Source organism: Solanum pennellii, chromosome 5, assembly GCF_001406875.1.
Source record: "Solanum pennellii chromosome 5, SPENNV200".
NCBI lineage: Eukaryota > Viridiplantae > Streptophyta > Magnoliopsida > Solanales > Solanaceae > Solanum > Solanum pennellii.
In genome coordinates this window covers 1,197,207-1,224,790 of record NC_028641.1, presented here as the reverse complement: position 1 = coordinate 1,224,790, position 27,584 = coordinate 1,197,207, and the positions used below count along the sequence as shown (strand labels likewise).

General features: G+C 33.8%; 1 protein-coding gene and 1 pseudogene across 1 annotated transcript; one reads left to right on the top strand and one right to left on the bottom strand.

Annotated features, from left to right (window-relative positions):
• Positions 1–1,513: 1,513 nt before the first annotated feature.
• Positions 1,514–12,208, bottom strand: LOC107018592 (actin-related protein 2/3 complex subunit 1A-like). Its single transcript, XM_015219113.2, has 16 exons — positions 12,087–12,208; positions 11,934–12,011; positions 10,957–11,042; positions 9,997–10,073; positions 9,373–9,467; positions 8,459–8,528; positions 7,044–7,113; positions 6,081–6,154; positions 5,948–5,990; positions 4,854–4,935; positions 4,558–4,646; positions 4,392–4,477; positions 2,294–2,360; positions 2,003–2,097; positions 1,849–1,907; positions 1,514–1,765 (listed from the first exon to the last, which is right to left on the bottom strand). Exons 2-16 carry the CDS (start codon positions 12,001–12,003, stop codon positions 1,701–1,703), a joined length of 1,128 nt encoding a protein of 375 aa, XP_015074599.1. The 5' UTR covers positions 12,004–12,011; positions 12,087–12,208; the 3' UTR covers positions 1,514–1,700.
• Positions 12,209–17,509: 5,301 nt separating this feature from the next.
• LOC107020885 lies at positions 17,510–26,487 on the top strand (annotated as a pseudogene).
• The last annotated feature ends 1,097 nt before the right edge of the window (positions 26,488–27,584 follow it).

Below are 27,584 nucleotides of genomic sequence, written 5' to 3'. Positions count from 1 at the left end.
TTACCATTTATAGCAATGCTTTGTTAAATTTGTAATATGTATTAAAAGTGAATTATGTATGCAATATATATGAATTATAATTGTTTTTTGAAATATATTATGTTTGTTTGGTAAAAAAATTGTCACATTGTATTATAAGTGTATTAAAATGTGTGATAAATATATTATTCATTATTAAAATTTGTATTATATGTGAATAATAAATTGTTCTTTGTAATATGTATTAAACTTGTATTATAAATGAATTAAAAGTGATCAAGTGAGGTAAAAATATTATTGCTATAAATGGTAAATATTTTTTTATTATAGTATATTTATGTAAGTTTCCCTTTGTATTTTAACTCAATTAGCCCCTGTATTTTTTAAACAAAACAATTATATCTCTTATACTATAAAAATGTTTACAAATTTATTTTGTACTCTATATAGTAATATTTTTATTTTAAAACCAATTAATTATAAGGAATATATATATATTTATTTATTTTTGGAATATAGATTTTTTGTAATATATATGGTCAATTTTTCATTAAATAATTTTCTAATACTTTAAATTTCATCTCCATTAGTTGATTTCTCATGTAATCATCACTTGACTGATAATATTTTGTAGCTTTTATATTTTAAAAATTAATTTAAGGAATATCGATGTTTCTATCGAATAAGAATCATAAGAATGATCAAACGATTAAAAGAATAGGAGATGTAAACCCCCCATTTTCATTTGTAGCTGATTGTTCTTATTGCTTTCCACTTATAGGTAGTGTTTGGACTGATTTTGACTTTTATTTCTTAGACTAACTAGCAGTGTTCTGAAGTTGTCATTTTATTAAATAGGTCATGTAATATATGCCTCTTAATTTTCTTTGAATTTCAATTAACTTTCTATATTTCTAAAGTTAAAGGTGAAGTCTATTTCTTGTGGTGGTCCCTTGGACCTTAGTCTCAGAAAGGTTAGGTTCTAAAGGCGGGCTAACTCTTGAATTGTCCGGATCCGTAAATAGTAGCTTAGTTATTCTCACCCGCCCTATCAAGTGTGTCTGTGAAAGTGATTTGTGTTAGTATTTTGGCAAACAAGTTGCAAATGTCCAAAGGGAAGAAGAAGCGGTATCTCTTGTAGATCCAAGTATAATACCATGTAGGTTAATCTTTGAAAGTAGCTGGAAGTACTTTATGAATTGGTATAATCTTAGATCAAGTAAAACAATAATACATGTTAAAAATTACGATTAAAAACCCTTCGGGATGGCCCAGTGGTTAAGACTTAAAACTTCAATGTTAGAGGTCTCAAGTTCAAAACCCCTTGCTTTCGTTGGATCAAGCTCGTCCCACCGGGCTTACCTAGTGCAGGTTACTTCTCCTATGTGGTTTTGCGAGCTATTGTATAGTATGTGATTAGCGAGCTATTGTATAGAAGCGAAAGTTTTACCCTGTATGCACCCAAATGATAGCGGCAGTAGGTTTTCTTTGTCATTTAAAAAAAAAAGAAGTTACGATTAAAAATGTAAATCTATTTTTGGAATACGGAATAAGTAAAATTTCAGCATAGCTTTTTGAGATGTCATGTTTACATAAACAAATTCATGTGTTGTTCAATCATTTTACAGCTGTTCCAACTATACCTTAGAAAGGTCTTAGCAAAGAAAAACTTTTTACATCATACAGATGGACAGTATTATGATATGCCAGTTCAAAAATGTTCATAGATAGTCCAATAAATCTTCTTGTTTCTGCAAATCCCATGTCACTATCTTCCCGTCAAGTCCTGAAACGTTATCGAGGATTCACATGAATCTCCGGTTACAGAAAGAGGCTTTCGAATGAAGTATATAATCCATACAAACTAACCTGAAGTGGTGAAACGGGTGACACTAGATTTTCTCTGTTTTGCAAGTGGTAATATGCAACTGGGATAAAGAAACATGTATTGATGTAAGAACTATTCAAAGCTTAAATGGAAGGAAGGGGGCATGAAAAAAATGTGATTTTGTTGAAATATTACTTGATACAGTTGTCATGAGCGCCTCTTGACTGCTCAACGTTGTTGCTGGCTGAAAACTTTGATTGACCATAGAATTTCCCAAATGCTTCCGAAAACTGTCAAATATACGGAGATGGGAGACAAATAAAGAGCCATGGTATATGGACGGCACAAGTAGTTAATCGATCAGATGTACCAACTGTACTAGGCCTAGGTTAAAAGGTCATGGGATAACTGTATAAGTGCACTGCTCTAGCCCATCACTGAAGTTTAAAGGTAAGATAATTTCAGAACTATCTTTGGGATAACTACCTGTGATCCACCATATTTGGCACTTGAAGACGCTGATTTCCGTTCATCGAGGAATCTCAAGAAACTCCTGAAGCATAAAAGACAAATTTAATTAATTACCTCCTCAATAGTATAAGTAGATTGAGGATTTCAGTAATAGTTAGCCTTATGAGAGAATAGACAACATAGAGACCACGGTTAGCCTTGGATCTCAAAAAAATGTCTGATGTGGTCATCATAGCTGACTCGGGTTTCCAATAAAAGGGCAGAGCACTTGGTGACCTACCACAGTGGGCTGGCTAAGACCTGGATAGATTACGTACTCCATAAGAAGTGTTATGCCAGGACCACAAGGTTATCCGATCAAGAACCTTACGCTTATGAATTTAGAGATCAAAAGGAAGAAGAGGATTGTATATGATCAATCCTTGATCAACTGGGGAGGCTTGACATGCGTCAAAGCTAAGGAGATAGGGGAGCAGTGGGGACGCAGATATATGTGGTCTAGGGCAGCAAGTTACAGTAGGCAGCTAGAGAAGTGTTCGGGATTACGAGGGGTAACTTAGGTGGACATAAAGGGGACTAGTGGTGGAATGAAGATGTTCAACGGAAAGTGAAAGTCAAGAATGTTGCCATAAGGCGTTAGTGGAAAGCAGAAACGAGGATAAGAAGAACGGGGAGAAGCATAAGACAATGAAGAAGGAACCAAAGTTGGCAGTTACAGAGGCATAAAAGGCAGTTTTTAAGCACTTGTATAAAGAGCTCGAGACAAAGGCCGGGACAAGAAGTAATATAGGCTCGCCAAGGCAAGAGAGGAGAGCTCGTGACCTGAACCAAATGAAACCCATCAAGGATGAAAATGACGAAGTAATAGTAGAAGAGACACACATCAGAGAGAGATGACAAAATAATAGTAGAAGAGGCACACATCAGAGAGAGATGACAGACGTATTTCCACAAGCTCTTAAATGAAGAGGGTGGCACAAATTTCATACTGGGGGATTTAGAGCACTCTGAGAGTCGTGGATATTTCGAGTACTGCACGTGCATAAAGTCTACGGAGGATAAGAGGACAATTCGTAGGATAAGGAAGGGAAGAGCGACCAGCCAGACGAGATCCAGTGACATTTTGGAAGAACAAGTTGAGGGAAGTGAGACTGAGATGACTCAGGCATTTAAAAAGGTGCACAGATGCACCAATTAAGAGGTGTAAGAAGTTTGCTGTAGTAAATTTAAGGAGAGACACAGGTAGGCCAAATAAGAATTATATGGAGGTAATTCATCATGACCTGATACATTTTCAGTTCGCCAAGGACATGAACCTAGACAGATAGGCATGGAGGTCAAGGATTAAAATAAAAGATTAGTAGATAGACAAGCGTGGTCGCATTTTTATGTGGGAGAGGCAGAGGCTAGTCTCCTCCTCCTTATAAGTAGTGTTATTAGTAATCTTGTAGTATCTAGTATCTTACCCTTTCCAATTTTTATTACTACCTTCTTTTCCAAATTTGTTTTGATAACACATTTTTGAGTAGAGGGGTCTATCGGAAACAACTTCTCTACTCCACAAAGCTAGGGTAAGGTTTGGGTACATCCTACCTCCCTAGACCTTACACTGGTATGTTGTTATTGGTATAGCCGTATAGGTATTTCATGTAGGTCCTTCAAAATACAATTAAGTGGAGAATCCCACTTTGGATACTTAGCCATACCCATATTATAGAAATGCATACCTAATATAAACCAATTTTAAGTTTGGGTTTAGCTGTAAGTACAACTACATGTAATCAAGTAATTTACTGGCATTCAAGAGGTTAAAGCAAGCTTCAAGAAGAAACAAGGTAGAGACTAGAGAGTGAAACCTTCTTTCACTACATGACTAGCACTTCCCCAAGCGTTTCAACATGTCCTTAAAAAGAATACATAATTTTGCAAAGAAAATGGAGAATTGATTTAGTATGAGGCTTATAGGAACAGTAGTGAGTTGCACCACTCGAAAAAATTATCAGTGATCAAAAAGCAACATCACCCCCCAAAAAAAACCCGAAGGAAAACAGGGAATAATAGAGACGAGGAAAGGAAGCAAGCATTGCAAGTTCCAGATATTTAACATAAATACCAGAGTCCACTTTCATCTGCCACAAATACCATCGGGTTGCAATCAAATCCCACTCCAACAACCATCCTTTCAGAAAGAAACAATACCTGCAAGAGAAGTCTTGATTACACAACAAATATTAAGGTCTAAAATAGACAAAGTAAAATGAGACAGGATTCTGACCCACATCACGAAGAGGCAAATCACGGATTGCTACACTTTGTGCTGCAGCAGAGGGACCAACTTCATCAACAAAGTATATCATGGAGTTATGACCTGAGAGACCATCCAAAACCCAATATCTAAGCTGCATTAGTATTACATGCAAAATTCTGGGTACTTAGTCCAAGACCAAGAAAAATAAAAAAATAGAACAATTGAACACACATACACAGTATGCGAATATGCAACCAAAAATGAGACAGTTGAAGCACTGCCAAAAATAATGCAAAAGCCAAAGAAGCAAAGAAAGGAATATCTGACCTACATATGCTAAGGTGTTGCCACTTGGGGACCATCTGACACCAAAAGCCCAGCAAAAGCATAGATCAAGCTGAACAATTTGCTGCATTTTAATATGAATAAAGGATCTATTAGTCTCTCTATTTACAAATAATTAAAATAGGACATATGAATGCTATCCAGAATTTTTTTTTTTAAAAAAAGAAAACATCAATGAAGATTTTCTGTGTCTGCCAGCCAATTCCTTAGAATATTATCTTGCAAGAAAAACAATTTTCCGAAAGAAGAAACGAGCATCATCTATTAATACCACATGTCACTGTCAAGCTTTCAGACAGCCTATTATAGGCACTGTCAATCAACCGAACTGAAGGAAAACGTTACCGGATTTAAACCAGTTAAAAGCACAAAAAATACACGTGCCTGAAGAGGCCGAAGTAACATCAACAGAAAGGGGGAAAGCACATAAGAGTATGAAAACAGAGCTACTCAGTTTGAAGTCAAAGCTACATGTGATATTTCAAAACCGATTTAAGAAACTCTAATAACATCTATTCAACAAGTAGGTATGGCAAACTATCATAGCAATTATATCTTTGATACTCAACATGCCAAAATATACAGAGCTGTAACTGGATTGGAAAAGTTGCACATGGACAGAAGAGTAGAACATATGGCTTTCAGGGCTGGGCCAGTTTAAAACCATGAATAGTTAATAGTTATAAGAAGCGTTAATAGAGTTCAGAAAATTTGAGTTGTTCCATGCCCATGACATGTCAGTGTGCTCCTGGTTTATAAAATATCTGATATTTTCACAGGAGAGTGAGTGAAGGTCAACTTTATTTTGATTTCACAGGAAATTAGCTGACTCTGTTCAGTGCTTCAGTTGGCAAGAGAGAATTCCAATTTAGTCAAACACAAAAATTATGCACTCCACCTTTTTAAGATTACCATTTGCTTTCCCAATAAATAAGTTGATGTATTTATGAAGCTCTCTTCTAGTTCACTCAACAAAGGTATTTAAAGTAAACTTGTTAAGGGTAAGATATGAGCAGCTTTCTTTGAACATAAAGAAAAACAGAAATGAGGGTTACAACATAAGATAAGATTCAGACCTCTCCAAATTTGGTATCTGCAGAACTCCCCATGGCAGAGTCTCTGTTCCATTGAGTGAGAAATTGTAAGAAACCGTGATAATATTGAAGAAATCTAACTGTATGGAGGAGAACATAACTTCGAGAAACATACTTTGAATCGACGCCTTTAATGAATGTTGAAAATACTCTACATTTACCATCAGTGGACGTTGTTGCTAGAAGAACCTGCATGAATATTTTCACCAAAATCGGTTCAAAGTGATAATGTACAAGCTAACCTTTAAAATTAGAAAAAGCTACTGATAAATAGTAGCAAGTGTATCTAACATTTTCTTTTGAGACAGTAACAACGTGTATTCTATTCCAAAACAAAAACCAGAACCTGCCACAACAAGTTACAGATTCCTAAAACCAGAAGATTTTGCAAGTGTATCTAACATTTAGTGGACCATTATTTTCTTGATACACGATATATATACACACGCGCGCGGATGGGTCGCACAAAGTATCAACAAAATGGATGATATAACACAAATTCCCAAGTTCTAGTAGCTAAGATCTATGAATAACCAATAGGGGCTTAAAATACTCCTTCGCATTAACATCAAGAGAGATGTGGAGATAATATAATATCGTCTACATCAGCAGGAGGATAGCTTTTATTTTCAAGATCACATTTTAACTTTTATTTACTGAGCAACATTACCATCTTCCGGTTAGCTATACACTATAATTACTCATGATGTGGTTTAGCTTCCACTAATTTAAGGGGGTTAAGCTTGAAATGTCTTATTCCAGCATCTATAGCTCCCTTCAACTTCTAAAATACAATACTTAAGCTTACGATACATGTGGGGATTGCCATGATCATCATGACGTTACTTAAAATTGTGTCAATAAATTCATAGCAACTGTTTTGCAATTCAATGGAATATTAAAAAAAAAAAAAAAGGAATGAAATACTCAAAATGACAAAGCTGCAAGTCAAGAAAAAGGAAAGTACTCAAATCCTTTGCAGAAAATATTTTCCAAATAACAGTGCAACTATTTAAACGAATGCTGGGTATTCTTTTGCTGCTACATGATGCAATAAAATAGAGAGAAACAGACGCACATTATTTGGATGCCAGGCAATACTTGTTACGGATGAATCATGTCTTTTCCTGATAAGCTTACTCACCCACCTGTGAAAAAATTAAGATAAAATTAAACATGTTCCTGTAAAAAGCAAGTGTTACTCCACTCGTAGTGATTAGTATATGTATTAGCTTGACTATAATTGAAAATGCAAGATGTCAGTATCTCTTTTCACCTCTGAGATTAATCATATGGTTTTTCATTTGTTCATCACTAGTCAAAATGTTTGGCCTCTATACACCTATGGATTGACACAATACCAAATTCACAGATACCATTGTACTATGCATGAAGCAAACAAGCAATGCCATCAAATGAGGAGTGGGACTCTTTTGGTTCATCATTAGTCATAAAGTTTGGTTGGTGTATACCCATGGATTAACAGAACACAAAATTCACAGATAACATTGTCCTAAGAAGGAACTAGATACACTACATCAACAAACTAAGAGTGAAATATCAGCCACTGAGAACTGTTATTAGTCTAAAAGGCCAGTATTTCAGTAATGATTTGTCATGAACAACTTCAACAGAAACCCAAATCTACAGTTTACTGAATGTAATGAATAATGATGAAATCATAGATTGAACCATCGATTTGAAAAAATGGGTGTGGTATCGTAAAGCTTGGTGTTGGTTAAGTTCACGAGTTGGAGATAAGAGGACTAGAACTGCTGACATTCATTGCAGAGTAAACAACCACAACCAAGGTTCCCCGACTGATTCAACCATAGAGATCAATGATAGATAATTACTCCTACCAAGCACGGCTTGAACTTTCATAGTACTGTTCTCTCCAAAGAGAAACTCAGCAACTCTTCTCAAGATCTCATTTAACAGGGTTAAAATCCCATTCTCCTTTTTGTTTTTGAAGAAGTAATTAGTTCTATCGCAGGCATCAAATAGATGCATAATAATTACTGGAACCCCATTCTAGCTAAAGATTCTTGTGATTCCGGAGGATCCAACTAAAGGAGAACCAGGAACTGAGGGCTTTTTCCCCTTTCTGCCAGACTCTTTGGTCTTAAGAACGTTGGTTTTAAGAATGAGTCATTTTCCTCCTCAGCCCATTCGTGCATCTAACTAATGTGACCTAAATACTGCTCATTCTAAGGCATATGATAGCATTTAGATTAGAAACCATATGTGCAGGTCATTCTTTAGCACTGAGTTTGCGAAGGATTTAATTTGTTCAGCTATCACATGGAGAAGTAATGTTACCAATTAAAAATAAATAAATTATCAGGTAAAGTATGATCCATATAAACAATAAGCGTCCAGGGGAAGCCTCTTAACAACAACAAAAAAAGAGTTAGCTTCTGTACATTCCTGGTCTCTTATCTAAAAACTCAAGGAGCTGACAAAATCCAAAAACAGAATGGGATATATTACCAGTTATTTTCTTGCTCGTAGTAGCATATACAAACAGTTTTAGCTCCACTTCCGACAGCAAACTTGTTTTCTGCAAGACAAATTTAATAAGCTAATGAAAGAAGCAAAGCAAGTTTATGGTTTAATGTCAGAAATATGCTAGTGAGATAGAAGATTAGAAATGAAGCTCGGTTGCACATGGTCTGTGACTCTATATAAAATCTTTTAAACCGTGTACACTTAGAACATAAGATAAGATGAATATTGATGACTGGGTTTTGTAAAATTTGGAAATTCCAACTTAAAATCAGTGGCCCACATGCAATAGAAAAGAGCATACAGAAAGAGGTTAAGCCATATATGTGGAGCCATTTTCACATAGAACAACTTGCCGAAGAGAGGTCTACGAATTTGTAATGGACATTCTATGTGTGAAAGAGACACAGAAGACACAAACCATTTTTTATGCATTGATCAGAGGTTGCTCAATTGTGCAATATGTTCCTATATATCTATGAGGTCAACTGGTAATGCCTAGGACATTGAATGATGTATTGCTTGGCTAAAGAGAGAGGACTGAATAAAAGCCAAAGGAGGGTATCCAGAGAAAACATGTTTGGTGGTTTTTCGTGAAAAGCAAGAACTCTAAGATGCTTTGAAGGAAAAAGGGCTTCTATTCAAGAACTCAAAAGTACCAGTTGACTTTCAATATTTGTCATTTGGTGTAATCTTGAATGGTTCTTTTAGTTAGAAACGATGTTACAGTTCAATAATGTTTTGCAAGAGTTGTCTCTGATCGTGGAGGGTTTATCCAGACTTTTGAAATCAGATCCACCGTTTTACTTCACATAATAATTTAATTTATTTACGTCATCAAAACAAAATATAATGGAAAAAAAAAATGAGCATAGAAAAGAATTAAGAGACTTGAATACCTTTTGGACTCCACTGCACACAAAGTGCTGCACGATTCAGCCTGAGAATAACCAGAGTAGGAACCCAACCTGTCGCTTCTTGGTTCCAGACATATCTACAGAGAATATTATTCCTTAAGCAAATTAATTCATAATAAATGCCCGACATTGTGAAATCATGGGATACGCACATGCATGCGCACATCTATATCTCTCTACACACATACCCCTTTAATCCTCTTTGTGTTTCCCCCACTCGACCCATATTACCTTAGTCTATTTTCAAGTCAAGCTGAACTATTGTACACACATTAAAAAGAATCAATTAAATTACATTAGAGAGAATAAGATACAGAAAGATCCTACTACAAAATGTGTTATGCCGAATAAAGAACCAACTCTGTAGCTTTGTCAACCATATAGATTGTCACAGACTTGCGTGTATTAAGCTCTACTAGAAAAAGCAGAAGAGAGATACTGTAGCCCCATCCGGGTGAAGTGTCTTTAAAGTTTAAAGCACCTTAAGAAAGAAAACCCCTGATTCTAATCTTCACAGATATTACTTTGAACAATGAATTGATGATATCAGTTATCACCTATTTAATAATGTCAAACACGACAATTCAAAGGTTGATAGTTACTTACGAATTACGGTCATGAGAAACAGTGACTATTTTGTTGGATCTGTAACTCCAATCGATACCAGAAACAATTTGGTCATGCTGCAGCATAAAGGAAACATAAGAATCAAAGTAACAACAATGTTTCAGTCAAATGGAATTGAAAAGAATAAAACACTGTGATATAATAATAGAAGATAAATGATGGATGATATCAGAATGAACAAAGATTGCCGAAATCATATCTTTATCAAATAATATAAAATTAAAGAGGTTCTCTGAAATTTTCAACAGCACATTAACAGACATAGAAGCTAATCAAAGGAATGCAACAGGCTTTAATTAACGAAATGTGGTCCTCTATCCAAATATTTGACTACTAATCCTTATGGAGGAAAAAGAGAAAGAGTGCAAGGTAGGCTGGAACATGTCTAAGAGAGCTGATCACTTGGAACTCACTGCCTTCAATCCTATGGTGGATCATCTGGGTAAAAAGGTTCACTAGAATTTTCTAAAGAAAAAGGAAATCAGTTAGCATTAAGTACAGACGCATCTCTTAGTTCTCTTTTGGTTGTGACATGGCAATTGCATATGACATAGCAGCCATAGTAGATTTTTGGGCTCGTTTCACTTTGCTGCACTTTCATGGATTATCTTTTACCAATCAGAAGAAAAGAGAGAGTAATGGGAAGAGCATCCCAGCTATAACCAAAAATACAAAGTTATAGGCAGCAAAACATGAGACACCACTGAGATTTTGACCTTTTAACAAATTGATTACATGAAGAGATGATATTAAGAGTGTTCCTCAGACTGTCCTAACAACAACGAAGTACATATTTATAAACGGGAAAAGCATCACAGCTATAACCGAAAATACAAAGTTATAGGCAGCAAAACAATATACACCACCAAGATTTTGACCTTTTAACAAATTGATAACATGAAGAGATGATATTAAGAGTGTAACTCAGACTATATTTACCTTTTGAAGAACATGGACCTTCTCCCACTTGTCTTCTGATAATTTATAAATATGTACTTCACTGTTGTTAGGACAGAATGCAATCACTGCAAAGGCAAGATATACAGGCATTAGCAACTCATTCCATCTAATAACATCACACAAACCAAGCCACTACATACCACACAAAACATACTTTATAACTAGTATATTTATATAAATGCACCAGCCTCACTCACACTCGTAATATAAATTTAGATTATTAGTGAATTAAATCACTGCACTCAAACTACCCTTCGTAGCAACAGGTGCAATCTTAGCATAAATACTTGCAGCCAAGGGTATGGCCAAGTGAATGAGCAGAGGAGAACTATGAGGTCTCATGTTCAAATTCCGGCGGTGAAAAAATACTAGGTCATGTCAAACCATCTATCTAATGATGGGGACAGTTACCTGATACATGCGCGGAGGGGGAACAAGGGGTTCATTTCTACAAAATCACAATGAAGGTACAAGGTTAAAATTATATATAATTGAATTCCATTAGCTTCTTTGTTAGCTCACTTTTTATATTTTGAATCCCCTTAGTAAAATTCATAACCCCATTTCTACTCTAATTGAATAGTCCAGACACACCCAAGCATACCCCTATTTCATTGTGTATATAAACAACAACAGCCAATTTCCAAACCTATCATTCCATAACATTATGAATGAGCAAAACACTATAAAAGGTAAAAAAGTAACTCATCCTATGATCCTACTCAATAAAATAAATGATAGAAAACAAATCTATATACCACCCACTTAAACATTGGTGAAAAAAAACGAAATTCTTGTTGAAAAAACTGTTTTTGAGCAACCTCTGTAAATGAAGCTCCGTCAGAGCAATACAGCTATGCTTCAAAACTTATTCTATAACAATTCAAAAAAATTCCTTTTCCAGACAATAATTATGCATTCGAATTATACTGATGACTAAAAGGAGAAGTGCTTACTGGACAGGTCGGGACTCCAAGCATGGCAAGAAATGCACTGAGCAAACTTGTGTACTGAAGTTGCTGCCATTGATTTGCCTACAAAAATGATCAAAAAAATACGATTAGCAGTGAAAATGGAAGATCTGAAGAGAGAAAACGAAGGATCTATACCTGTAAAACGAGATCTAGAATCCAAACGCTGAGTAATTTGTAGTGTATTTGAAGAATCCAAAAATGCTTCGATCAGCAGAAAAGAAGAAAAATTGTGGGGTCGTAAATAAAATATTCCAAAATCACAGGACTGAAGTGACAAAAATGAGTTTAGCTAACTTTTAGGCCCAGATAGTGACCCGGTGGGTAGAAGCCCAAAATTAGTCTTTTGACCTCCCCTCGTTTTATCGATAAAATTTTAAGATTAAAAGTATTATAAAAAAAATTATTCGGGTGAGTATTTTTTACAAATTTGATCGACTTGATATGGCTTGTACTCGTTCAATTGTTCACGAAGCGTCAATTTATTAACACAATATTATGTTGTGATCTTATCCTATTAAATTATTCAGAATTTTGCTACATTGTCATAATTTTATGTTTTCTCTGTTATTTACGAAAATTCATAAATTGACATCTTTTTATAGGTTAATTTTCATTTTTGCCTATCTTATTAAATTAGGCAAAGTTATGTTGGAAGTAAGATTCAACTTTTTATTTGATGTATATCTAAATTATATTTTATTTAATTATTTCGAACTTGTTTATTCTTTCATCGTGTATACCTTTATAGTTTACTTGGTGTAGAAATTGACGACACAATATATTAGACGCGTGAGGAAGTAATTTTTTGCCACATCCTAAAGCTACAACGATTAAAAAAATGTAAAATCTCTAAAAAAAAAATTAATATTTGACATATTTTAAACGAAAAATAGAGCAAAATGTAAATGAATAAGTAAAGGAAACAAAGATTATTATTAATATTTAATAATTAGGAAGGTTGTAATAATAAATTATTATATTGGATTATCGGTTTACCCACTAACCCAATAGTAAAAAAATTGATACTGAATCAATAACCCAATAAAATTTTATATAAATTCATTAAAAACACAATAACCTAATAATGTATTTTTTTTACTTGATTTATTGGGCGGTTGGGTTTTTTCACACTCCTACTAAAGCCTAAATATACTTTTATAAATAATTAAGAAATTATATATCTTAAAGACATTATATTATACGAATATCAAATCTGTGTTGCTGCTCCGCAAAATTCTTCATTATCAAGAAATATAGAAGTTCTTAATTTGTGTGGCCATGCATTTTTCCATGATATATAGTAAGAATAATTTTATCAATGTACTCAAATTACTAATGCATAATAGGTTGAAAGATGCATTTTTAGAAGAGTTGCAGTGTATAATTGAAAAACAAAACAAAAAAAAAATCATATCCAAAAAGAGAAGGTAGATAGCTTAATAAATCCTAATAATTAGTATATTTCAAAGTTGGTAGCTAAAAAGACTTATGCGGTCAATAGGCTCTTTTTATAAGGGTGACAAGTAAATGATCTTGAGTCTTGTGGTGCTTGAATATTCCTTAGAGTATTATTATGAATATTATGCATAAATAGTCCTTTGCCAAACCATTGAAATACGAATTCACCATCCAGGAAGTGCAAAGGTTTTATTAACCAACACATGTTCATAATAGTTCCCCAATAATCATAGGAGCAATGAAGACGCGTACTTTTATAAATACTTTGGTCGTTAAATGCAAGTTTAACGTTGTATTTTTTGGTCCATAAGCGTGCTTCATAGTCTTCCAAGATCCATATATCCAATCTATTTTGATAGATAAACAATTGGCAGAATGACAAATTAGAGTCATGTTTCACTAAAAGAGACATTGAGTGATGTATTATCCATGAGCTACAACTTCCTCCAGGATGAGGCATATATGTAAACTCTTCTTTGTCCATATTAAGCATCATGATTCCATTAGCACAAGGAGGAACATTGGGATTGTTCATATCTCTATTCACAATGAAATGCACTGCTCCGTTGACAATTGCAGGAGATGTATAATTATTTGTCACAAGACTGGGAGCGGGACAATGAATTTTCTTCATACTCTCTGTCTTGATAGAGTATATGAAATATTGACGCTGAGAATTATTTTTTATAATTTTTTCATAAACAAGTTTGAATTGTCTAGTTAACCAACAATAATAAAAGGCACACAAACGGCCAGGGTTGTATTTATGTTGTACCATTACTTCATTTTGTGTTGTTGGATGGAAAATGATATGAGCAATTGGAGAACAATCAACACTGAACACAAGAACACCTTCATAAGAGAATCGAAGTAGAGGTTGATGCTTTCTAAACTCATTAATATAAAAGTCGTCTTCGATAACTACTTCCTTGAACATCTCCTGTTCATCAAACACATAAAGTTTCTTATCTGTATTATTAGGAACAAAGTCATTGCCGCAGTGAATCATTAGTAGAGGTCTAGCTCTTTTGAGATGTAATGTGGAAAAATAACGCGATGACATCAATGTATTGGGAATAGATCTAACAAGGATATCCGCTGGAACTCTACTAAGGATTTCAATGATGAGACAATCAGGCAAACGTCGAATACGTGATAAAACTTCATCATCATAATATCTACGGCACAAAAGTTGTTTAGTCCAACTGAAGCATCCAGGTGCCATCATCACCTATAAATTAGCAAAAACAATTGTTAGATACAAAAATAGCACTTGAATATGCAAAAAGCAACGAGTCACATCATACCTTAGATGATCACTACACATAAAAGTTAGATGTGACCAAGCATATAAAGAAGCAATTTGATGATGAATCCAAACAAAAAGGTAAATCAAATTCCGTATATTTTGTTTTCCAATTATTCTTTAGTTTATAAATATATAAAATATACTAGTACTAGAAAAAAAAATGGTGATTTAAGGAAGAATATAAATGACACTAGTGATGAGATTTAATTAAGGGAATCTAACTAAAAGAAATTAATAGTACATGGTAAGAATTAGATATGACCATTTTTAATATGTATAAAACTTTCAAAGTAAAATTTTTAGTCTTGTAAAAAGAGAAGAAAATGTCAAAAATAATAATAAAAAAAATATCGAGGCATAATTTTCTTGGAAGAATAGCTTCATCTTTAAGCAATAAAGTATAAGAAAATGTCAAAATAATTGATAAATATCAATGTTACATTAACAAGGGAAACATCACATTTTGTTTTATTTTAGCTATTATTACATATAAATATAATTTTTTAGTAGAAGAAATTATCTATAAAAAAATGACAAATCAAATTTTGTAAAGTTATATTCGTATAAAGTCATAATAACAAGCTTCTTAAAATGAATAAATAAATAAATAATACAAGTCATTTATTAGTAAGAAAAAGATATAAGTAATATTAATTATAAAATTAAGCAAAGAAAGTAAAAGAGATTAATAACATTAATAATGAAATGAATTAAATTTGATCATCTTTCCTTTTAAAATTTGAAAAATGCCCAAAGGACTGCTATAAAAAAATAATTAGAATTTCAAACCTTAGTATACATAAAATAAACTTTAACTAAAGAAAGTATAAAAAAAAACGAGACAAAATAAAAGAAAGAAAGAAATTAATAGAATACTTAAGTCTAAAGAAATAATATTAATATTAATTTCTTCTCCATTCAAATCACATACAAAATTGATTTTCTTCTTATTTTCCTCCTAATTTGATAGGAAGAATTACATAAATAGTTTTATTTTTTCTCCAAATTATTCTTCTTACATCTTGAAACACTAATCCCTCTTCCTATAAATTTCTCAACCAAATTAAAAAGCAATTCTCTCAATTTATATCTCCTAGGGATGATTATTGAGCAGATAAATAATGTGTTAAAAAAGTACGATCGGTCAAGATTCAATCTAACTCAAATTTGCTTGGCTCAAAATGGATAGGATCAAATGAGGTTACATAACGGGTCAAGAATCAACTCCATCAATTTTTACTAAGCTTAATTGTTTTAATAAAAAAAAATCTTTATTATGATTATATATAACATATCAACCCAACTTTTAATGATTGAAATGGGAAAAAAACTTATTCGCATTCGAGGTGTTTACACCCAGTCAATGCATGTATTGACTTGATGTAAACACTCGATGCGAATAAGTTTTACCCTTTGAAATGGATTTAACTCATACATAGACGGGTCAATAACCCGCCCAAACTTAAATAAGTTAGGCAGGTTGAGTTTATTTTGCCACCCCTAATATCCCCTTGTCGGAGGAATTAACATTATTTAAAATAAGTTTTTTATTTTAAAGAAAAACTTATGTTATATGACATTTCTATGTACATCAATATCTTCGGAAGCATTATAATGTATTCTCTCTTTCTATTTTTTAAAGAAATTCAAAAGTCGTAGAAATTTGATATATGGATACTCTTCTTCTTCATCATAGGAAGAAGAGAATAGGAGAGGAGTTTATTGTTTAGTAATTAATATCAAAATATGTTTATTTTATAAGATACATAAATATAAATATTTATGAAAAATAAAAAGTTTTTGACTTTTCATATCCAATTTATTTAAATGTATATTAGTGTGAGAAATTTTTAAAAAACATAGTTAATTGGATAAATCATTTTAGTCCTTCGAAAATACGTCCAATGCGGCAGTGACCTTGTCTTAATTTTTTTTCATGAAAAAAAATTTATCATTCACGATTTTCCTCGAACAATTATTATTCTAATACTTGTAACTTTAAAATATTTACTTATTTGTAACATGTATTGTTGTTTAATTATTGAATTTTTTATTTTTACTATTTAGTTGCTCCTTCTAAATACTATAGCTCGCACTACATTTTATATAAAATTAATCCTCTATAGCAGACCTAATCAAATATTGTGTAAATAATGTTCCGTAAAAAAAAAATTATGCATAAGTTAAAAATACGAAAGTATTTATAATAATCATAATATTATGTACGTAGCAAAATTTTAAGTTCGAATATATAAGAAGAAACAAATTATATTTTAGTAGTATCTAACTGTCTAAAAGAATAATCATAATTACTTCACGATAAAAAAACGGTTGATGCTTGCCTTTTTCATATTCATACTCTTTTTAATTTTATGTACTTCATTTATTACAGTTAAACAAGATGTTAATTGAACAAGAGATATAAAATAAAGACACTATTGAGTCTTACTTTTAATATAACTTTGCTTAATTTAAAAACATAGATAAAATAAAAATAACACATAAAATCATGTCAATTAGGAGGAATTTTCTTAAATAACAAAATCTAACATAAAATTATGCCGATATAAAATTTGTGAATCAATTGATATTTCCTGAGCAATTGAACAAGTACAAGTTATATCGAATCAATTGAATTCGTAAAAAATAGTTACTCAAGTAATAATATTTGTAATCTTAAATTTTGTCCATGAAACAAAAGCGGAAAGTCAAAGAGTAATTGTGAGCTTCTACCCAGCGGGTCTCTATCTGGGCCCAAAAATTAGCTAAACTCATTTTGTCTGTGACTTTGGAGAATTGGTAATGTACGGCCCACATTTTTTCTTCTTTTTCTGCTGATCGAAGCATTTTGGATTCTTCAAATACACTGCAAATTACTCAGAGAATTTTTTTTTTTTTGATGATTTTGTAGGCAAATCAATGGCAGCAACTTCAGTACATAAGTTTGCTCAGTGCATTTCTTGCCATGCTTGGAGTCCCGACCTATCCAGTAACCACTTTTTCTGTTTAATTCGAATGAATAATTATTGTCTGGCAAAGGATTTTTTTTTTATTTATGTTCTAGTGGGTTCAATTCGAATGAATAGAACAATAATTATTCACTCGAGAAGCTAATGGAGTTCAATAATTTATAATTTTAACCTTGTATGTACTTTGTAATTTTGTAGCACTGAACCCCTAGCTTCGCGTTGCATACCTGCACGTATAAGTAACTCTGCCCATCAAGGCTTAGATAGATGCTTAGACATCACCTAATATTTTGTCCCTGCCGGAATTTGAACATGAGACGTCATGGTCCTCCTCTACTCATTGACCACACTTTTTGGTGCAAGTATTTATGCTAAGATTGTACATATTGCAATGAAGGGTAGTTCGAGGGCAGTGATTTAACCCACTAATAATCTAAATTTATATTCTGCATGTGAGTGATGGTGGTGTGTTTATAATAATCTAAATTTATATTCTGCATGTGAGTGATGGTGGTGTGTTTATATAAATATACTAATAATAAAGTATGTTTTGTGTGATGTTATTCGATGGGATGAGTTGCTAATGTCTGTTAACTTACTTTTGCAGTGATTGCATTTTGTCCTAGTAACAGCGAAGTGCATATTTATAAACTATCCGAAGACAAGTGGGAGAAGGTCCATGTTCTTCAAAAGGTAAATACAGTCTGAGTTACTCTTAATATCATCTCTTCATGTTTCATCAAAAAAAAAAAAAAAATCATCTCTTCACGTTATCAATTTGTTAAAAGGTCAAAAATTTCGGTGGTCTCTCTTGTTTTGCTGCTATTACTTTGTGTTTTTGGTCATAGCTTGGATACTCTTTATCTCTTTCTTCTGATTGGTAAAAGATATTCTATTAATCTGCAGCAAAGTGAAACGAGCCCAAAAGTTCTATTGTGGCTTCTATGTCGTATGCAATTGCCATATCATAACCAAAAAAGAACTAAGAGATGCGTCTGTACTTAATGGTAACTGATTTCTTTTGCTTTAGAAGATTTTGATGTTCCCTTTTACCCAGATAATCCATCATGTCATTTTGCAACATGTATCAGCTTTGCAGAAGCTCTTTAGCTCTCTTAGGCATGTTCCAGCCTACCTTGCACTCTTTCTCTTGTCCTCCAGGATTAGTAGTCAAATATTTGGATAGGGTGTTGCATTCCTTTGATTAACTTCTATGTCTATTAATGTGCTATTGAAAATTTCAGAGAACCTCTTTAATTTTATATGATTGGATAAAGACAATATTTTAGAAGAACCCTACTCCATATGATTTCGGCAATCTATGTTCATTCTAATATTTTTTTCATCCATCAGTTCTCTTCTATTATCGTCTCTCATGTTATGATTCTTTTCCATTCCATTTAACTAAAATATTGTCGTTAATTTGATTCTTATGGTTCCTTTATACTGCAGCATGACCAAATTGTTTCTGGTATAGATTGGAGTTACAGATCCAACAAAATAGTCACTGTTTCTCATTACCGTAATTTGTAAGTGACTGTCAACCTTTGAGTTTTTAGAGTTTGATATCATTAAATAGCTGATAGCAGATAGCTGATATCATTAATTAATTGTTCAAAGTAATACCTGTGAAGATTAGAATCAGGGCTTTTCTTTCTTAAGGTGCTTAAATTCCACTTCACCCAGATGGGGCTATAGTATCTTTCTTTTGCTTTTTCTAGTAGAGCTTAATATATTACACGTGAGTCTGTGACAATCTGTATGATTGATAAAGCTACAGAGTTGTTTTTTTGTTCGGTATAACTCATTTTGTAGTAGGATTTTCTATTTTATTCTCTTTAATCTAATAATTGATTCTTTTTAATGTGTACAATAGTTCAGTTTGACTTGAAAAAAACTAAAGGTAATATGGGTGGGGTGGGGGGGAGGGGGGCAAAGAGGTTGAAAGGGGTACGCGTGTGAGAGAGATAGAGAGAATGTCTACATGTGTGTGCGTATTCCATGATTGCACAATGTGGGGCATTTGTATGAATTAATTTGCTGATGAAATAATATTCTCTGTAGATATGTCTGGAACCAAGAAGCGACAGGTTGGGTTCCTACTCTGGTTATTCTCAGGCTGAATCGTGCAACACTTTGTGCCAGTGGAGTCCAAAAGGTATTCAAGTTTGTCTTAATTCTTTGTATGCTCTTTTTCTTTTCTGTTTATATTTTATTTTGATGAAGTAAATAAATTAAATCATTATGTGTAGTAAGACTGCATCAGATTTCAAAAGTCTGGGTAAACCATCTATGATCAGAGACTACTACTATTGCAAAACATAATTGAACGGTAACATCTTCTCTAGCTTAAAATAACCATTCAAGATTACACCAAATAGCAAATACTGAAAGTCACTGGTACTTTTGAGTTCTTGAATAGACATCCTTTTCCATTTAAAGCATCTTAGGGTTCTTCCTTTCCACAAAAACCACCGAATACATGTTGTCTCCAATATCCTCCTTTTGCTTTTATTCAGTACTCTCTCTTCAGCCAAGCAATACATCCTTCATTGTCCTGGGCGTTACCACTTGACCTCATAGCTGTGAGGAACATATTGCACAATTGAGTAACCACTAATCAATGCATAAAAGATGGTTTGTGTCTTCTTTGTCTCTTTCACACGTACAACATCCATTACAAATTTGTAGACCCCTCTTTGGCAAGTTGTTCTATGTGAAAATGGCTCCACATATATGGCTTAACCTCTTTTTGTATGCTCTTTTCTGCTGCATATGGGTCACTGTTTCTATGTTGGAATTTCCAATTTTACAAAACTCAGTCATCCAGATTCATCTTATCTTATGTTCCAAGTGTACACGATTTAAAATATTTTATAGAGTCACAGACCATGCGCGCCTGAGCTTCTTTTCTAATCTTCTATCTCGCTAGCATATTTCTGACATTAAACCATAAACTTGCTTCACATTTTTCATTAGCTTATTGAATTTGTCTAGCAGAACACAAGTTTGCTGTTGGAAGTGGAGCTAAAACTGTTTGTATACGAGCAAGAAAATAGCTGGTAATATTTCCCATTTTGTTTTTGGATTTTGTCAGCTCCTTGAGTTTTTAGATAAGAGATCAGGAATATACAGAAGCTACCTCCTTTTTATACTTAGAGGCGTCCCTGGACACTTATTGAATAAATGGATCATACTTTACCTGATAAAAAAACTTCAATTGGTAATATTCCTTCTCCATGTGATAGCTGAACAAGTTAAATCCTTCGCAAAATCAGTGCAGAAAGAATGACATGCACATATTGTTTCTTATATATAAATGCTATCATATGCCTTAGAATGTGCGGATATTTAGGTGACATTAGTTAGATGCTTAAATGGGTGTCAGGGTTTGAGAAGGGCAACGACCCATTCTTAAAACCAACATTCTTATGACCATAGAGTCTGACAGAAAGGGGCAAAAACCCTCAGTTCCTGGTTCTCCTGTAGTGGGATCCTCCAGACCCACAAGAATCTTTATCTAGACTGGGATTCCAACCCAGCATCTGTTAAATGAGATTTTGAGAAGAGTTGCTGAGTTTCTCTTTGGAGAGAACAGTACTATGAAAGCTTAAGCCGTGTTCGGTGGGGAGTTATTATCTATCGTTGATCTCAATGATAGAATCAGTTGGGGGGCCTTAGTGGCGGTGGTTTACCCTGCGACGAATGTCAGCAGTTCTAGTCCTCTTATCTCCAACTCGTGAACTTAACCAATACAAAGCTTTACAATAGCGCACCCAATTTTTGCAATTCAATGGTTCGATCTATGGTTTCATCATTATTCATTACATTCAGTAAAATTGGATTTCTGTTGAAGTTGTTCATACCGTATCATTAATAAAATACTGGTCTTTTAGACTAATAACAGTTTTCAGTGGCTGATATTTCACTCTTTAGTTTGCTGATGAAGTGTATCTGGTTCCTGCTTAGAACAATGTTATCTGTGAATTTAGTATTCTGTTAAATCCATAGGTATGAACCAGCCAAACTTTATGACTAATGATGAACCAAAAGAGTCCCACTCCTCGTTTGATGGCATTGTTTGTCTGCTTCATGCATAGTACAATGTTATCCGTGAAATGGGTATTGTGTCAATCCATAGGTGTATATAGGCCAAACTGTTTGACTAGATATGAACAAATGAAAAACTTTATGATTAATCTCTGAGGTGAAAAGAGATACTGACATCTTGCATGTTCAATTATACACAAGCTAATACATATACTAATCACTACGGTGTACGAGCTGAGGAACACTTAATTTTCACAGGAACATGTTTAATTTTATCTTCTATTTTAACAGGAGGGTGAGTAAGCTTATCAGGAAAAGGCATGATTCTTCTGTAACAAGTATTGGCTGGCATTCAAATAATGTGCGTCTGTCTGTCTCTTTATTATTGCATCATGTAGCCGCAAAAGGATACCCAACATTTATCTAAATAGTTGCACTGTTATTTAGAAAAATATTTTCTACAAATGATTTGAGTACTTTCCTTTTTCTTGACTTGAAGCTTTGTCATTTTGAGTATATCATTCATTTTCAATTTTTTTTTTGAGTATTCCATTGTTATTGCATACAAGTGGATGCCAAACCACGTCATGACTCATGAGTAATTATAGTGTTCAGCTAACTGGATGATGGTAATGTTGCTTCTTAAATAAAAGTTAATAATTAAAAGTTAAAATGTGATCTTGAAAATAAAAGCTTCCTCCTGCTGACTGCTGATGTCGAAGATATTATATTATCTCCGCATCTCTTGATGTTAATGCAAAGTAGTAATTTAATCCCTACTGTTTGGTTATAGATCTCAGCTACTAGAACATGGGAATTTGCGTAGTTTCATCCATTTAGTTGATGCTTTGTGCGACCCATCCGCTCGCGTGTGTGTGGATATAGATATTGTGTATCAAGAAAATAGTGGTCCAGTAAATGTAAGATACACTTGCTCCTATATGTCAGTAGCTTTTTCTAATTTAAAAGTTAGCTTCTACCTTATCAATTTGAACCGATTTTGGTAAAAATATTCTGCTGGTTCTCCTAGCAACAACGTCCACTGATGGTAAATGTAGAGTATTTTCAACATTCAGTTAAGGCGTCGATGCAAAGTATGTTTCTCAAAATTATGTTTTTCTCCATACAGTTAGATTTCTTCAATATTATCACGGTTTCTTATAATTTCACACTCAGTGGAACAGAGACTCTGCAATGGGGAATTTTGAGATACGAAATTCGGAGAGGTCTGAATCTTATCTTATGTTGTAACCCTGTTTCTGTTTGTTTTAAATATCCCTGTTGAGTGAACCATAAGAGAGCTTCATAAGTATACTAATTTATTCATTGGGAAAGTAAATGGTAGTCTTAAAAATGTGGAGCGCATATTTTTGTGTTTGACTAAATAGGAATTCTCTCTTGTCAACTGAAGCCTGAACAGAGTCGGATAATTTCTTGTGAAATCAAAATAAAGTTGACCTTCACTGACTTTCCTGTGGAAATATCAGATATTTTATAAACCAGGAGCACACTGACATGTCATGGACATGGAAGGAGTACAATTTTCTGAACTCTCTTAACTCTTCTTATAACTATTAACTATTCATGGTTTTTAACTTGCCCAACCTTGAAAGCTATATGATTCTACTATTCTGTCAATGTGCAACTTTTCCAATCCAGATACAGCTCTGTATATATTGGCATGTCGTGTATAAGAGATATAATTGCTACGATAATTTTCCATACCTACTTGTTGAATAGATGTTATTAGAGTTTCTTAAATCGGTTTTAAAATATCACGTGTAGCTTTGACTTCAAACTGAGTTGCTCTGTTTTCATACTCTTATGTGCTTTCCCCCTTTCTGTTGATGTTAATTCGGCCTCTTCAAGCACGTGTTTTTTTGTGCTTTTTATTGTATTAAATCCGGTAACATTTTCCTTCAATTCGGTTGATTGACAGTGCCTATAAAAGGCTATCTGAAAGCTTGACAGTGACATGCGGTATTAATAGATGATGCTCGTTTCTTTTTTTGGAAAATTCTTGTCTTGCAAGATAATATTCTAAGGAATTGGCTGGCAGACATCAGAAAATCTTCATTTGATGTTTTTTTTTAAAAGAAGAATTCTGGATAGCATTCATATGTCCTATTTTCATTATATGTTCATAGAGTAATAGATCCTTCTATTCATATTAAAATGCAGCAAATTGTCCAGCTTGATCTATGCTTTTACTGGGCTTTTGGTGTCAGATGGTCCCCAAGTGGCAATACCTTAGCATATGTAGATCAGATATTCCTTTCTTTACTTTTTTGGCTTTGGCATTATTTTTGGCAATGCTTCAACTGTCTCATTTTTGGTTGCACATTCACATACTGTGTATGTGTGCTCAATTGTTTTATTTTTTATTTTTCTTGGTCTTGGACCAAGTACTCAAAATTTTGCATGTAATACTAATGCAGCTTAGATGTTGAGTTTTGGATGGTCTCTCAGGTCATAACTCAATGATATACTTTGTTGATGAAGTTGGTCCCTTTGCTGCAGCACAAAGTGTAGCAATCCGTGATTTGCCTCTTCGTGATGTGGGTGAGAAGTCTATCTCATTGTACTTTGTCTTTTTTAGATCTTAATATTTGTTGTGTAATCAAGACTTCCCTTGCAGGTATTGTTTCTATCTGAAAGGATGGTTGTTGGAGTGGGATTTGATTGCAACCCAATGGTACTTGTGGCGGATGAAAGTGGACTCTGGTATGTATGTTGAATATCTGGAACTTGCAATGCTTGCTTCCTTTCCTGGTCTCTATTATTCCTGGTTTTCCTTCTTCGTTTTTTGGGGTGGTGTTTCTTTGGTGCTCACTGATAATTTTTTAGAGAGGTGCACCTCATTACTGTTCCTATAAGGCTCAAACTATATCAATTCTCCATTTTCTATGCAAAATTGTGTATACTTTTTAAGGTCATGTTGAAACGCTTGGGGAAGTGCTAGTCATGTAGTGACAGAAGGTTTCACTCTCTATTCTCTACTTTGTTTCTTCTTGAAGCTTGCTTTAACCTCTTGAATGCCAGTAAATTACTTGACCCAAACTTAAAATTGGTTTATATTACATGTACTTAGGTATGGCATTTATCCTACATGGGATTATCCACTTTATTGTATTTTGAAGGACCTACATGAAATACCTATACGACTATACCAATAACAACACACCAGTGTAAGGTCTATGGAGGTAGGATGTACACAAACCTTATCCTACCTTTGTGGAGTAGAGAAGTTGTTTCCGATAGACCCCTCTACTAAAAAATGTGTTATCAAAACAAATTTGAAAAAGAAGGTAGTAATAAAAGTTGGAAAGGGTACGATACTAGATACTACAGGAGTACTAAATAACACTACTTATAAGGAGGAGAAGACTAGCCCCTGCCTCTCCCACATAAAAGTGTGACCACGTTCATCTATCTACTAACCTTTTTTCCTAATCCCTTTCCTCCATGCCTTTCTATCTATGTTCATGTCCTCAGTGAACTGAAAATGTGTCATGTCATCTGGAATTACCTCCATATAGTTCTTCTTCGGCCTACCTTTATCTCTCCGAAAATTTACTATTACAAACTTCTCACACCTCTTAATTGGTGCATATGTGCACCTTTTTAAATGCTTGGACCATCTCAGCCTCACTTCCCTCAACTTGTACGCCACAGAGGCCACTCCCACCTCGATGAAAGGAAATCAGCGTCTTCAAGTGCTAAATATGGATCACAGGTACTTATCCCAAGATAGTTCTTATCTTACATTTAAACTTCATTAATGGGCTAGAGCAGTGCGCTTGTACAGTTATTCTGTGACCTTATAACCTTGGCCTAGTACAGTTGGTACTTCTGACCGACTTCCTACTTGTGTCGTCCATATACCATGGTTCTTTCTCAGCTCTTTTGCTCTCCCAGGTGAGGTGAGTTCTTCTTCTTCTTCCTTTTCTTGTTAATTAATTCCATTTTTTTTTCAAATTTTATGTTATCTCTCGCTTTTGAATTTTTCTTGTGACCTTTTGGTGTTCATTCTTGTTTTACCTCTTCCTTTAGCTTAATTGGAATCCAAAGAATGAGAGAAATTTACGGCCGGGAATATTAGATGTTCTCCGAAGATTTTTTCAAACAAAAGAAAGAAAACTCGTAGAAATTATATTGCCAATTGATATTTCGTTTTCATGATTTTAAGCTGCCTGATCAACTTTTGGTGAAACTCTTATTCTTCACTTAAAAATATAGCTCTTTCGGTTCACAGTACGCTTGAGCATGATTACTTGGTTCCACTCAAACACAGGTAGCCAAATTATTGTTTTGTCTTCATATTTATATTGAATCGTTTCGCATAATATTTTGCAAATCATCTCTTAATTTGGCCAGGAGTTAAAAATATGATCCCTCACCATCGCCTTCAACTATAATACGCCTCACATGCAGGTCTTCTCTGAGTGAAAAGCAAAAGGCCTCCTGCTCCACCAACTGGTGAGTCGTTATTGTATCTCTTTTCACATTACTTTCTCTGTTGTTAATCTTTTTGACTAATGGCATTTTTGATATACCTTGCTGGAATTCTTTTTTACTAGCATGTCTGTTGAGGTGCCATGATGAAAATATTTGGGAACTTTGTGTACTTTTCCTGGTTATTAACTCTTTTAGAAGCCTACACGTGACGGAAGAATTTTGATGTAGTGGCCATGATATTAAGTTCAATTTGGCTTTATAAAAAAAAATAAAAAATTAAGTTTAATTTGGAGGTTTGCTACTTGACAAACAATCCTTTTAAACTAGAAATAGATCAATGATACTTTATTTACTTATAATAGTTAGGAAGTTCAAAGTCTACTTTAAACAAATCCGGACGGTCATATAAAAACTTTTTACAATTTCTCATTTTGAATTCCAGACTTTTTTGTTTATACACGTTCCTCATTACATCTTTTGTGTTTGAGCGCGGAAAAATAAAATATAAAGAGAATAGTGTCTATTTACGTTCACTGATGTTCTTATGTTCACTTTGTGTTTTAAAATCTTACGAAGCAAATAAAAAGTTAACTGCATGAAGATACTCAAGGAAGCCAAAATGCATTTCATAAACATGGAGAATAATTAGTACTATTAATAACTTCTGTTACAATATTGCCTTCTTTTACACACACACAAAAAGAAAAAAAAATGGAGATAACTAAACTTAATAACACCTTGGGCAAAAATTTGGCAAATATGAGAGTCAAACAGAAGTTTCGGGACATAGATATGTCCTAATACACCCCCATAAAGGGTCGTTCACTTGGTACTCCAGTTCTGTCAGCAAAATAGTCGTGAAAGAAGAAAAGCAATACAACCATCACGTAAATGACAACACAAGGGACCATGTATTTGATACCACTGCAATTTTTTTTGATGAAAAACATCATAACCAGCAGAAGGCAAACAAAGATGTATCGAAACATCTTCTTATTGATACGTTCGAATGCCGTCATATCATCCGAATTAACCAATACTTCAGCTCGTTCGATAACAGAGGCTCTTATAGCCATAATGTTATCATCATCAGTGCTGCCCACCACATTGGCATTACCATCTTCGTTGTTTCCCTGTTCTGGAACCTGCTCATCAGTGCTGCCCACCACATTGGCATTACCATCTTCGTTGTTTCCCTGTTGCTTGCTGTGTTTGCTTATCATCTCCTTCTCTGAGTCAACAATTTTTTTGGCTTGCTCACTGTTTTTCCTTTTTTTTTGTTTCAACTCGTTCATGGTGAAGGTTGTGTTGTCTAACTTTATTTTGGCTAATTTGTAGCCTATCATCAACCCTATTCCGAAAGTAAGGGTGACAACGGCTATTATAAGC

What these genes read in the sequence shown, in the direction of transcription:
- LOC107018592 (XM_015219113.2), bottom strand. Translation starts at nt 12,003, where the DNA reads ATGGCAGCAACTTCAGTACACAAGTTTGCTCAGTGCATTTCTTGCCAT. An exon ending in TTGGAGTCCCGACCTGTCCA is followed by an intron (nt 11,043 to 11,933) that starts GTAAGCACTTCT and finishes TTGCCTTTGCAG; the next exon opens with TGATTGCATTCTGTCCTAAC. An exon ending in CAACACCTTAGCATATGTAG is followed by an intron (nt 4,647 to 4,853) that starts GTCAGATATTCC and finishes ATGGTCTCTCAG; the next exon opens with GTCATAACTCCATGATATAC.